The sequence below is a fragment of the Dermacentor silvarum genome, chromosome 3 (genome assembly GCF_013339745.2).
Source record: "Dermacentor silvarum isolate Dsil-2018 chromosome 3, BIME_Dsil_1.4, whole genome shotgun sequence".
Lineage (NCBI taxonomy): Eukaryota > Metazoa > Arthropoda > Arachnida > Ixodida > Ixodidae > Dermacentor > Dermacentor silvarum.
Genome location: NC_051156.1, coordinates 210,907,681 through 210,922,479, shown reverse-complemented (window position 1 = coordinate 210,922,479; position 14,799 = coordinate 210,907,681). Strand labels below are relative to the sequence as shown.

At 44.6% G+C, this 14,799-nt stretch overlaps 1 protein-coding gene across 4 annotated transcripts in view; it reads left to right on the top strand.

The window, feature by feature from the left end:
* Window positions 1–14,799, top strand: part of LOC119445197 (lipase 3-like) — a 47,005-nt gene that overhangs the window by 18,152 nt on the left and 14,054 nt on the right. The window contains exons 2-4 of one of the 4 annotated variants that reach the window (XM_049664247.1): window positions 5,093–5,318; window positions 12,337–12,448; window positions 14,404–14,554. The exons of 1 other annotated variant lie outside the window; for it this stretch is intronic. In XM_049664247.1, the coding sequence (XP_049520204.1) occupies window positions 5,093–5,318; window positions 12,337–12,448; window positions 14,404–14,554 (489 nt within the window). The remainder of the gene's footprint in view (window positions 1–5,092; window positions 5,319–12,336; window positions 12,449–14,403; window positions 14,555–14,799) is intronic. 2 more of the 4 variants (XM_049664246.1, XM_049664248.1) reach the window with 2 other exon arrangements.

Here is a 14,799-nt window from a genome sequence, read left to right as displayed (position 1 = left end):
CAGAAAGCTCCGTAGAATGAAAGAGAACGAGCATTTGCTGAGTGGAACCGCTCAGCAGACGTGACTCTCATTACTCCCTCGTTAGCACCACCGCATAATGAAGGCCTTTGCTGCATTCGGAGGGAAGACCATACGTTGGGGACACTTGTAGGGCTCCTGACGTCACTACTCTGGCTGCATCAACTGTCGGTGGGCAACGTGGACCCAGACGTCGAAAGGAACGTGGTAAATACGGATTTGCTTCGTACTTTGCATTCTTTTGTGCATAGGGGCTGTTCTAAGTAGTTTCGAATGTCGATGTGCCCAAGCATCGTCCCCAGCATTCAGATTGGTTCAGTTGGTTTAATTGAAATCCTCATGTCATCATGACCAAACGACATCATGATTTTGCTAAAAGGATGGAACCACGTAAAAATACAGACCTTTGTGAAACGCGAGCTTGTTTTATGGACGACATGAGAATGAGGTGTGACAATTCTCACTATTTATTTCTTTATTTTTGTTTTGTTTTCATAGGGGGGAGGGGGTGGTGGTATTAATGCTTTGAGCGAGCAGACAAAAAGCGTTTTTTTTTATATGCATACACGACTTGGTCTTCTCGCAGGAAACGTTGGCAAATGTTCTCATTGCAGTGATAATATATGGGAGGAATGATCCCAGGTACACTAATAACTTCGAACGACAACGCAGGCGACATCAAGCAGCTCTTAAATGCTGAAGCTGGGGTTCCACTGAGCAGAGAAAGAAAAAAATATCACGGAAATATTTAGGCGGACTGATAAAGCAGGAAACACGTCATTGAAAGGTCAAGACGGACGACTGCAGAAAAAAAATATCACGGAATATTTAGGCGGACTGATAAAGCAGGCAAACACCTAATTGAAAGGTTCAAGACGGACGACTGCAGATTGTATGTGTCGCATACGAAGGTGTGACTCCTGCGCTAAACTTGCTGCCAGCCAAACGAACACATGTCATGTCACCGGGTGTAGTGTAGCTGATGATGTAGTCTAAGTTTAAGGCACGAATGGCGTTAATATTTTTTTTTTCATTAAACGTGGTACCTTGTGGGAGAGTGTCTGGAATCATGGTTATTGGTCTCGGTCACGCATTGAGTTTTGTGTCTACTCTTTATAACGATAGTAAAAATGTGGACCGAAAAAAAAAATGTGATGACTGTAACAGAGATGCTTCTAAACATAACCAAAAAAAAGTGCCGACCATGGCTAATCTTTTAGGTTAACGTTTAAGCTATCTCGTAAAGCACGTTAAGAAAAAGAACGGAGCTCAGACTTATCGCGTTGATACCATTGAAAGTTAGCTTTGCGTACAGCTTCGTTGGCCGAGTGGTGCTTCGTTTACGCAATTGCGCGCCAGTTGCGTTAGCGAGCGTAACAGGAGAACCGAGTTCAAGGTGAGATGAAGCAACTCCATTCCGGTTTGCTTCTATGTCACTTAAACAGACGCTAGCCGATAGTAGCAGAGGCATAATGCGCTTGCACAAGAGGGGAACATTTGAAATTTCCAAGACGAATAGAATTACTCCTGTAGTTCTGAACAGAATACTTCGGTTCGAATTCAAGATACTGAACTGGTATGAAGGTTATTTGACCCTTTGAAACACATTAACAGCGAGAAAGGAGACCAGATACAAATGTTGAGTGTTATTTGTTATGTATTATCTTCATCAATGATTTATTATCTGTTATCTAGTATTTGTAAGTGACAACTTTCCAATTTATAATTCACTTCATGCTTATCCGTTTCTCTTAGCTGAGTCACCCAACTCATGGTCCATCTCCCACTCTGCGTATGCGCCAGGGACACCCACAACTATCACAACTTATCTTTCGGTCTTGTTTTCTCCTTTCTTAGCGCAGGGTAGCTTAACGGGCTCAGCCTGGTTAAGCTCCCTGGCTCTCCCTTATCCCTTCTCTCCCGCAAATTCTGGCAACCACTCCGTGCACATATTTCTCAAAATATATTTGTGCAACTTTGGTCGTTATTTGCGACGAGCATATTCGATCATCTTCGTTGCAAATTGCGAATGCGGGATTCGCCCGTTGATGCCCCGTCTGTTCTGTCTTTTCTGGATGACTGCGGTATGAACGCGGCGGTAAGAGAGCCTACCGTGGTTCGTTCACGGGCTGCGCCGACTTTGTTGGCTTTCAGTTTATCACGTGACCGCCTCACTCATCCTTTCTTTACTTCCTCCATGGGCACTGGAGAATGATTCGCATGTTGCTTCTCGTATTCTTCAGGGTGGTTAATTGTATGTTCAAGACATGGCGTGCACTAAGATATCTGCATTTCATTAATTTTTACGAGCATTTTCTTTTTAGCTATTGAAATGTTATCTTTCTAAGAGCACAGAAATTTACCTTATTTCTGCCAAAATGCATGTTCTATCGTTTGCAACGACAAAGTAATGTCTACAGACTACAGCTAATCATGAACCATTATCTTCACTCTTTACGTACATCCTTCTCTAAATAAATAAATAAATAATAATAAATAAATAAATAAATAAATAAATAAATAAATAAATAAATAAATAAATAAATAAATAAATAAATAAATAAATAAATAAATAAATAAATAAAAGAACGATTGCAACAGAATACTGAGCGCTACACTAAAAAAAAAAAGTAGGCAGATCCCACGCTTTTGTGTGAGTGCGTGTTAAGCGAATTTTTTGCCAAAGTTTGCGTGAATGGCAAAGTAAATGTTATGCAAATGTAACGTGGCGTTGAGCGTGAGTTGACCGTGAGCGAAACGTGTCTACCAATCGCAGCGCGACGCTCGCCGCTTTTCTACCAATCACAGAGCGGCGCGCGCCGCGTGCTTTCTACCAATCAAAGCGCGGAGCGCCGTGTTTCTACCACGGTGTAAGAAGATAAGTGCTCCGACGGCGCGCCCGCGCTGGGGCGAGAGAGCGGCCGCTTCGTGTGACCGAAAGTGAGTGCCGCCGCTAGGGGCAGCACGTGTTCAGGAGGCCTTGGAGAAGCGGCACAAGAGTGGATAATTTACGACCTCCGTCAGCATTTAAACACCCATACCCAAAGATATGCAATTTTTCGTTATTTAGACGCCAAATCCTGAGCAGGTAGAAGGTTTCATGCCGCTTGCTGTCAAAATACCGTCATTTCGAACACGAGAGAGACGCGTCGTCTGCTCGAGCAGACGGCGCGCTGCGCTTACCGCTGCTCGCCGCGTCGGAGTCAATCGGAATGTCGGCAGAAATATAAAGGGACGTTCCTCCAACCAAGTAGAGTCGTTTTAAGCAGGCGAACGACATATATTCATCGAAAAGTTCGGGGGAAAGAAAAAAAAAAAAGAACCAGAAAGCTCGCCTTCGTGCATAGCGGTCGGCGCAAGTGTTTCGTCATAAAGATTACGGTTGCATAATCTGCAGTTGCCGGGAAGCGTGAGGAGCAGTCAGGGGCCGTTTAATGCTATCGCGTTCTCTTAAAGGCGTAGTTTAAGCATCTTCCAAGTTTTTATTTTATTGAAAAGGCCCGAAGCGAAGCGAGACGGGAACCTACCTATCTACCTACCTACCACGAAGTTCCTGAGATGAGCCTAATTCTTGTATTAATGCTTGTATTAATTATTGTATTAATGCTAATTCTTGTATTAATGCTTCGCATTAATACAAGAATTAGCGTTAACACAGCGATATTGTCTGTCTTATACTATCCTGAGGTGTACCGTTAAAGTTCTTTTAAATATTTTATTTCACACAGACGGTCGATCTTACTGGCTTAGCGCCTCACAAAGCCCCGGCCGCATAGCCCGAAGCGTCCCAACCTTGCCAACTTCCAAAACGCAGCGTTGCATAATCTAAACTTGCTTGCATGAGACTTGTGCCAACAGATAGCTTTCTGTATTTAATCGCGTGTTTTTCTCAGAAGCACCTCAGAACTAAATGAGACTTGAGCCGACGGAAAGCGCTCGGCTGCATTTCGGCGCTAAAAGATTGGTGTGCGGTCGCTTTATCGCCACTGACCTGTCACGCCAAGTATCTGAAGCGGCAAGCAGCCTCTCATTCGGGAAAGCGTCAGACATGACGTTAGGAGATCTAGAGGGGTTGGCCCGGCTTAGAGTTGCAAGCGTTCTTGCAATTAGAGGCAGATCAAAGACGAACACTATTTAATCGTAGACTGCTACAGTATGCTTCTAAACTACTTTCATTCCTTCGGCTTCAAATTGTTGATTATCAGCGAGGAAATAAAATAACAAGGCCTAACTTTCTTTGAAATCCGCGCCTGAATTTCAGTGCCGTGATACGTCACTGTGACGTTCCTAATTTCAATTTATTTTCTCCCATTTGTACCCGTCTAGCGCAGTAAAATTTCTACGAGCTTTTCAGAATGAATGCTTGGTTCATTTAGAATGTAATGATGATGATGATGATGTAACCCGTCTTAATTGGTCAACAATTAACTAAACTGAATGAGATAACGTAATATCCATGACGTCACGAGAAGCCGGTGCGAAATTTCAGCGGAGTCGTCACCACCTGTTCTTGTTTTCCCCTATTTTCTGCCTTACCACGGTCAAAGTGATTTTTTCAGCCCTAGAAACACAATTCAACAATAAAGCTTAATTTATTAAATTTCTTTAGTCTACGGTTAGATTAGTATTTAAAATTCTTGTAAATTGTAATTGGTATTCTTTTTCATGGAGTTATCAACTTCTCAGACCTGCTCTTGTAGACAGAGTGCCATGTACCTCTGAGGAAAAAAAAACAAAAAAAAAACGCCTCATCTCAAGAAAGCACGCAAGAGTTGGTCAAGGTGTCATAAACAAACGCATCTTATCACCTGTTTTTTTTTTTTTTTTCGGGTAGTTGATCATCGACAGCTACCCGAAACAGTAACTTCTCCGGCACACACTGTTCTATTGTAAATCAGGCTTCTTTTTATGTAAACAAATGGAAGTGCAAACAATGAATAGGTGCGGAATTCGGGAAGCTAAAACAAACGTTCAACTAAGTTGTATTTATATTACTTTGACTGAATAAACAATTCATTAGTTAAACCTGTAATTCATTATGCCTTATTATTTAGCGCTGTCATCATGAACGCAGACGGAGATAATCGCAGACAAGGGTTACCTGGTGCAAGAACACACGGTCACCACGCGTGACGGATACGTGCTGCCCCTGCAGAGGATCCCTTACGGTCGAGATGAGCTCCGGTCATCGTCGTCGTCACCTACCCGTCGTTTCCATCCACGGCCGCCAGTGATAGTCATGCACGCACTTCTTTTCTCCTCCACTGTGTGGGTGGTCAACGGGCCAGACCAGAGCTTGCGTGAGTACATTCGAAAGGAGAAGTTTTCTTACGTCAACACACATCAATGAGTATCTCTTGCGTGTGAGACATAATGCACCTAACGTAGAAGCAACTAGCCTAACTTTCAGCTCTAAATACATGGCTGAGGTCCGTATAGCCGTTGTAGAGGCTGCGGGGATGCTTAAGGTGCCGCCTGCACTAAGAATACGGTCGCGGTCTCACCGCAATCATACACTTTGTAACCAAGGATGTCAGTCATGCTAGTGGGAAAGCCCTGCATGGAAGGTGAAGGAGGGAAAAAAAAAGGTGCGTGTGTGGAGAGAGCGAGGTTACAACCATTTGGCTACCCTTTACCTACCGAAGTTGATGTGAAGAAGAGACACTTACTTCTGCAGCCCTAATGGGAGTACGGCTCAGTGCCTGTGGGGAGAGGGAAGTGGGAAGAAAGAGGATAGAAGAATAAGGACAACGCCGTGTTCAAGCCCTTCTGTGGTGAGGATGGTGTGGATCCTCTCCTTCGACCGTATATGGGCGACGATCGTCCAGTCTATCCAGCGCAGTCGAGAGTCACAGGTCAGCGACATAGTCTCCGTCAACGCCACACCGAGCCACAAATACTGCACGAGCGTTGACTTCCTTCGTGGCTAAAGGACGGGGTCGATATAAAGTAGATGGTAATTCCTGGAGTCACTTGGACTCAATTGCGTCATGGTAAACTCGTTAGTCAGCAGCATAGCTGAGGGGCTACGGCTGAGGGCCTTCCCTTACTTCATGCCTCTTTCTCTGCACTTCAAAGAGAAAGAGCCGTTGAACTTTTGATACGTCCGACAGGCGGGAGGAATTTTACGTTACTTTAAGTCTCAGATATTGAAGTATGCAATATACTGCGAGAAATTTGAGATGCCATATTACAACATTGCCGTCAGTGACTGAACATTGATTGATTGCGTTCAACGTCGCAAGGCAGCATTGCGGCTACGAGAAACGTTGTAGTGGAGGAATCCGGAATAATTTAAACCATCCGAGGTTCTAAATATAAGTAGGCGAGCATTTTTCCGTCTCACAGCCAGCGATATGCGACCGGCGAGGCTGGGAATCGAACCCGCGACCTCGTGCTGAGCAGCAGAACGCCATAGCCGTTCTGCCGCTTCGGTAGAAGGAACACTGTTTATTAGCATATCTATGAATAAGAAAACAATTCTCGTAAGCGCCAATATACAGCGCCAAGGTGTCTCTGAAAGTAACTCCCGAAGTTACAGTGGCGAAAATTTGGCACATTGGACCACGATGGCTGTGGCACGTAGAAAGTGTAGAAAATGAGACTTCCATTCAGGTGCGCGCCCTCGCGAGTCTAGCGGCTGGGATGACGCCACAGACACACGCACTGGAATCTCGGGATTATGCAAAGAACATCAGAGCACGCACACAGTAAAAAGATTCACCGACCATTACGATACTCCCTAATGATAAATTTGAGCGCAGTTCTATGTGTGTTTTAATTTCGCGATATATTGGCTGGCGCGGACAATTTGCCTGATGCGGCACGTTCCTAACGGAGCGAAGTGTGGCGCGACTGCCTCGCTAATTGGGAGATCGCGTAAGGCAGCGCGTGGCTGACGCGCGGGCGCGATTCACAGCAGCCACTGCAGACAGACCTGCCTTCATGCAGCGCTTTGGTGAACAGGCGACGCGCAGAGTGCCTCGATGCGCGCGCCCCATAAACGGACTGGAGGCGAGCGAGCGCATCGAAGCACCCTAACGACGCGCGCTACTCTTGCGCCATCTCGTAGCCATGGTGGCCCTGGTCCGTCTTGCGCGGCACTACGCTTTTTTTCTCGCGCTTTCGCCATACTCACCACCCCCGCCTTCCTCCTCGCGCTATCTTCGCTCTCGCCGTCTGTCATCGCCCGCTGCGCTCCGAGTTCGTTCTCATCTCTCGCGCAGTGCTCGTTCGCTCGGTTACGAGATACGACGCCGCCGCTTGCCGTATAGGAACGGGAGCTGCGCTCTAAAATGCTTACAACCTTAAGGGTAAGAGTAGCGGCAACGGTAGCGCTGTCTTAAAAGGATCCCGCGCCAGGAGGGTCTCTTATCGGGAGTATTGGCAGTGAAGCTCGCCTCCTGAAATCGTGAATCCACTACAATCGAAATATTGCTGTCTCTGCTATTAATGAACGAATGTGAAAAATTCTTGCTGTAGCACGCTCCCAAGAGGGTACTTAACAACTTCTGGCGTATAACCAAAATTCTCTATGGGGCTGGTCGTCTTGTTCCGTTTCTTGCGTCTGTCTTAGAAAGGCTACTGTTGTTGCTTTACGAACCGACTTGCCTAAGAACAAGTTCTGCTAAGGGCCGACAGCATACGTCTATCGAAAAGTCCATGGGACCAACCAATTTGACCATTAAGTGCCAAAAGTACCCTGAACGGTGTTACGGTGTGTCCCTTGTGTTGCGTTATAGTGCCGTCAGCAACTGGTTATTGTCGCGGCGATGACCTTGTCATCACGCCGATAGCTATCATGATTGATGGCCGCTTCAACGCAGGCCAATAAATAAATGCTTTTGCGTATGAGAAGTTTTGTGAATGCGTTCTCAGAACTTATAAGGGATCTGGATGCTTGCGTGTGCGTTCCCTTTCTCCACTCGCTTGCATTTATGAGCTCACAGTACACAAGCATTTCCAGTATTTTGGTAGGGAGGTAAATGGAATCCACGTAATTTAATCACACAACAGAAACACTCATTTCGTTATCTTCCCCACCTTTTCCCTGTCTATTTCTCTCCCTTGATATAGGCATTATATCGCTAGCTTTCCTATCAGCAGCCCACACGGGAGGCAACGACCTGTTTCACATAAGGCGAGAGATAAATTGTTCCGAAAGCGCCCTTAGCTGAAGTTTCGCATACCTTTCTGAATTGTCACTCACAGCTATATAGAGGCACAGCCCGCGATAACGTTTAGGCCAGAGCCCTGCTCGGGCCCTTGTTAAGCCCGGCCGGCCCGAGAAATTAGGCCCGCGTGCAGTGCTCTAGACTATGTGACATCCCCAAAACAATGGCTATCCTGCCAGACCCGTATTTGAAAAAGAAAATAAATAAAAGAAAAAAAAAACGAAAGAAAGAAAAAACGATAAAAGAAGCACGAAATATGACAGAAACCATCGGACAATGATTGTGAAAGTCAAGTCATAGCCTCCTTTTCTAGTGCTTTCTTATCTTTCTCTCTCTCTGTCCTTTTTCTAACCCCTATTTCCTTACCACAGTGTAGGGTAGCAAACCGGATTCTAACATCTGGTTAACTTCCCTACCTTCCTCACCATCTCTCTCTCTCTGTCTCTCTGATACACACGGTGTCCCAACTAGCATGCGCCAAGATTTTAAAATATGCAAATGCCACGTAGCTGGACAGAACCAAGGTAATGTTGTTGGCCATCGCTTGGAGATACTCCGATTATTTTTTGCATCCCGCATAATTACATAATTAGCCTTAATTAATAATTCAACTTATCGCACCACTCGCACTGAGATATATGCCATGGTGAACAGCCATGGCGTCGAACGGACGCTGTGCGGCGCACTCCCAAAATTGAATTAAGGTGGATAAAGGTAGAATAAAGGTATAATAAAAGTGGAAGCTAGAATAAAGCGGATTAAAGTGGATTAAGGTTAATTCAGGTTGATTCAGGTGCTTTGACATGGATTGAGGTTGGTACTACCGTATTTTCGTGCGTATAACCCGCCCTTGCATATAACCCGCACCCCTAACTTTGAACTCCACGAAAAAGAAAAAAATAACCTCGCGTATAACCCGCACGCGTATAACCCCCACTTTTTAAGCAATTTTTTTCCAATTTTTGGGGCCGGTTATATGCGAGAAAATACGGTAATTAGAACAAGGTGGAATAAGGTGGCTTAAGGTGGAGTTTTAATTTCAGGTGATTACTGATAACATAAGGATACTTAAGCGACTTTTAACATTTTTCAGTTTCAGTATCAATAACGTCTTTTTTTTTATTTGCGAGCTTTCCATGACGCTACCGCTCGTATTTCGAACGTAAAAGTTTGCACGGCCGTTCGTTTATATCCATATTATATGAAACTAGGTTCTTTCCGCGGTCTAAAATTTATTAGCAGTTGGCCATTAAAAGCCCTTGCGAGAATACACGTCATTCAGGATCGGCCCACCAAGTCACCACCTTTTACGCTGCCTCCAAAATCGGCCCAGTTTACTCGTCCAGACAGTCGTCCACTCAAAGTAGGAAAAACGCGAAAGAAGGGGCATTAAAAAAAAAAAAAAAGACACTGCACATCCACGGGGTGAATGATGAGTGGGCGAAGCTCCGGAGGGAATCATCGGTAAACCGTGAATCTTCCGTGTAATTCGCCCAGTCTCGCCGCACTAAATCGAACGATTGACTTCCACCAATGACACGCGCCATATGTGACGTCATTCCTATTTTATAACAGCGCCCTTCATTATAATTGCACCATCTCCCGCTTAAGGGGACGCTAGCACAAACGCGTTAGAAACGTGCAGTACTCTCTAGTAAGGGGGAGAGGCCACAGCGTCTTACGCAGCCGTTTACACATGCCGGAACGTGCACCGCGTTTGCCGACGCCATCACATGACTGCTGAGAGAGTATAACCCCCGTATTCATAAACGCTCCTCGACTTGCATGAACTTGACTTGCCACCGCCTTCAACGCGTTTCGAACGCGCTGCCCAAGGCGGTGACAAGTCAAGTTCAAGTCGAGGAGCGTTTATGAATACGGGGGTAAGGCGGAGAGGCCACAGCGTCTTACACCAGCTTCTTACACGGGCCGTAACGCGCTAGCACAAACGCGTTAGAAACGCGCAGTCTTTCGTTAATGTTGGGTATTTATTGGCATCGTGGTGCGTGTGTCCATGTGCGCTTCGTGGCGTATTGGCTAGCGCCGCGCGTTCGGAAGCGAGGGGTCCCTGGTTCGATTCCACGCTACGGACACAACTTTCAGAATTTTTTTTTCATAAAAGTAGACGTGGATACCTACTACGACGACTACTACTACATACTACAGAGGAGGGACAGACCCACACCCTAAGGAGCTTCGCCCCTAAAAAAGCAAAGAAAATAGCAAGGAACGAAAGAAGCGCAACAATTCACAAGTGTCACGAAAATTGAACGCAAATAACTGTAATGTACTATATTCTTGCACTCTTTTTCGAGCGCTTCGGTATATGTCACTCAAATTTATGCTTCGCGCACGTCAATGGTAAAGTGTTCACACAAAAGGCACGTGAACATCATAGAGCTCGATGACTTCTTGCGGCTATCTTCAACGCGTGGAATGGCTCTCGATAAAGGGCTACGGAAATATTACAGGGAGGAGTACCTATATGCTCTGATCCAGCCAACACTTGACACTCTTATCTCCCTGATGTCGCTACTTGACAGGCGTCTTTTCGTTACAAAACCTGAACCTGATGATAACACGAGAGACGATGAGAAGTCGAAACAAGTTACTAAGCTCCCGCGATTTTAGGCAAGTGTCATAGCACACTAACACAAACAGGCCGGTCCGTGTTCTTACACTCTTACAAAGTTTGCAGAACGAGCTGACAGAGTTGCCGAAGGAACTTCCTGAAGCTGCCAAGTACCGCCCGCCCCCACATCGGAAATGTTTGTGGTGCCTGGTACACATTTGTTCACAGTGTGTGAGACGTGACGCAAGCTTAGTAGCTACGATTGCTGGACCTTTGTGGGAATTTCGGCTAAGTGCTTCCGGTCACCCAGAAGAAAGGACCTTGCTCACCGGAAGGTCGATGAGCCTTACAGCCACCAGAGAGAGCTAATGGACACTATGACCATCGGAGAATTCATTAACTGCACGCGCGAGAAGAATGCAAGTTTCTCCGTCTGGGGAACCAGACACACTTCGGGGGCCTTGATGTGTATATACAAGCGGCTCCGCCGTACTGTATATTTCACTCTCATTCTGACTTCCATTTTGCAAATAAATGGGTAAGTTTTGCAAAGCTGTGTCTCGTCACTACTCGATCTCCTGGTATCTCGACATCCATGGCCAGTCTCTCTCGGTAAACTACCATGTCGTGACGTTTGATGCCGAGTGCTGCGCTTGATGAACCCAAAGTGATAATATAAGCTACTTCTATTCTGGAGTGACTGTGCATATGCGGAAATGGACCGCGTTTGTAAACGTGACAGACAATTTATCAGAATCTATACAAGGTTCTATCATGGCTCATGTTACAAATATAGTGATATGCTTACCTTTCACGAACTGTGTGCATCTATCGGGCAAACCTGTTCAGATGTTTCAATTTCGACGTCGGACTGGACTAATAAAAAAAATTAAATAGCCTTGGAACTCCATTCTTTATGTCAGACAGTTCTGTCCAAGATGTCACACCAGGCACGAGAGCCCGCGCAACAACAAAAAGGTGGTGAGGCAACTTGTGATAATATCGGGAATCTACACCCCTTCCATTAAAAAAAAATTTTTGACCGTAATGCCCAATGTGAGAATGGTGCTTAGAATCAAAAGAAGCAAAATATAATCTATCTATCTATCTATCTATCTATCTATCTATCTATCTATCTATCTATCTATCTATCTATCTATCTATCTATCTATCTATCTATCTATCTATCTATCTATCTATCTATCTATCTATCTATCTATCTATCTATCTATCTATCTATCTATCTATCTATCTATCTATCTATCTATCTATCTATCTATCTATCTATCTATCTATCTATCTATCTATCTATCTATCTATCTATCTATCTATCTATCTCATTTCCCATTTTAATTTTTGTGCCATACCGAGACAGAAGTTTACGAGAAGATGAAAGCTTGAAGGGATGAACAGTGGTAGATTAGGTCTTGCTGTTTACGCTGTTAAATTTTAGAGTAAACGTAATCAACTTGACAAGCTCGCGATTACAATTCGAGAAGAGTAGTTCGAATCAGCAGAGGCGGTGGGGCTATTTTACTTTCAAGGCACGTTACGCCCTTTTATTTACTGCAGCCTATGTGTTGGCCGACGCCGGTTTTGACGTGTGGCTGGGTAACGTGAGGGGAAACAGCCAGTCCAGACACGTCAACTACACGTGGTACCAGAAGGAAATGTGGGATTTCAGGTGAGATAATATATCCTGTCTTGGTTGCTGCCACAGTAGTGTCATGACACAAATCAGCTGATATTTTGGAGGGCCCGTACGTATTTTCAATAGTGAAGTGCGTAATATATAAAGAAAACTTAATTGATTATAAGCATGAACGCGTGTCACGGATGACGGGTTCCTCTGGGCATAGAGATCAAGCGAACTTGAAAACATAACGGAGAATAATGGGGTCGATATCAAGATACGACGGAAGCCCAAACAACAAACCTTAAAAACCACAAGCTAACAAAAATAAATGGATGTATAAATAACTTTATACCTGGACCAGAATCTGCAGCACTTGTAGGCGACAGCCATCTTTTTCTATGGACTGCGGGAACTGGCGGGACAAATGGCCCAGAAAGCACTCGGCCTTTTTCTCTTGCATGCTTTCCACCAATATTCCCTTGTCATGGCTCTGCCGTCACTGCCCCGCAATCAAACTTGCAGCCCATGTGTGGGCCTCGTTGAAATATGGCCATGGGGGTCGATATTAAGTGCGTTTGCTCTAAACTCCTGTGCGGGAGTCAACGATTTTAGTCTATAAACGTTGTGCGCGTTACATAAAAGTGCTTCGCAGTCAGACAGGATTGCGATACGCTCCTAGCTGAAGATCACTTAAGTTATACATCTGTATCCTCCTCAGACCCTACTGCATCCTAAAGTGACAACACTTTAAAGTTCCTATTGTCAACTTGTCTGTTACAATTATTAAAAAGTACTTGCTTGACAAAACTGCACAGGCACATGCTCGCATCAGCACCTCCATATATGTGGACAGAGAGTCCGTTTGTCCAATTCGTTTAGATGAAAGCGTCTTTTGGTTTCCTAAACACATCGACACACGTTTAACACCACATAGCGGTTCCTCGCTTTCGCTTTTGATCCTGAATTGCCGCGTCATCTGATTGCATTTGAAGTGTACAACACATTCGTTTTTCATCGTTGGTGAATATGCAGCAGTATAGGTATCACACAAAATACGCATTTCCTGAAAAATAAGCGGCACCAAAAATTGCCCTATTCAGTGACGAATTAAGATTGACTGTCGATAAATGTATGAAATATACAGAATTTTAGTCAGATGTGCTGGAGACTCCATTGAAAGCGAGTAAAGGTGGTAGAATTGACTCTGTGCATTTTGTGATGAGTCATTACAATTACAGAGTAAATTAATATCTAAATATTGTGGAGTCAGCCATGCTACGTTTCTTCATAAAGGAATTGAATCACCCGCTCAATATACATGCACAAGAAGGCTGCAAGCATTACTAGAAAGGCAAAACAATTCCTTCTCAATTGATAACCAAAGGCCTCATGTCAAACCTGCCGTCAAACACAATAGGATCGGTCGTCAGTCGCGGTAGATTTCACGCAGATGTAAAAAGATGTAAAATGAAGAGACTTTCGATAAGCAGAATGTTCAATTTACCTTAAACCTAATGTTAGTGCCTTTATTCCTTGCAACACCTTCGCAGAAATGGCAAAAATAAGCGGCGTACACAAAAGCACAAGTGTGCGCGCCGTGACTGATGGTGTATTACACCCCTGACTTATGGTGCCGCCTCCATCTAGCCTTGTGTAAAAGGAGATTAATTTCGCGTATTTTCCTGCTTTAACCTTGAAAAATCATGAAAGCCGTGGTCCACGGGGGCGGACAGAGGATTTGAAGAGGCTATAGCAGTCGCAGGAGGAAGCAGTGATAACGTGAGCGAATGCAAGTTTTATGCATTTCTAAGCTTACTCTGATAACACTCTAAAAATTATATATATGAGTTAACATAAAAAAAGGGAAACCAAGGTGCCCAAATTTTATTAGTCAGAATCATAAGAAGCCAACAGATAGTGGCATAAAAAAAAAGCATAGTGCATTGTCTGTGGATTCTTATGATTGTGGCTCATTATATGTATATATTTTCTTTCGTTTGCAGTCTGGATGAAATCGGTGAATTCGACGTGGCAGACACGATTGACTTCGTGCTAAATGTGACTGGTCACAACAAGACTTTCTTCGTCGGGCATTCCTTGGGCGCAGCAACACTGTTCGGATTACTCTCCGAAAAACCGGACTACAACAACAAGGTTTGCAAAGCATGAAAAGGCATGAACAGAGGCCAGGCGAATCAGGCCACTTCACCAGTGATTCTGCATGGGGTGCTAGAACAGCGAAAACCTTCAGTCGAGTCGAATAGAAATGTTCAAAAAACATTACATCATAGAGCAATTGCTTTGTATACACGGGCACAATGAGTACGGGACGCACGAAATGCTATTTTCAACTAATTTATTTCGAGAAAAAAAAAAACTGCCGCCTATATACGTAGCAT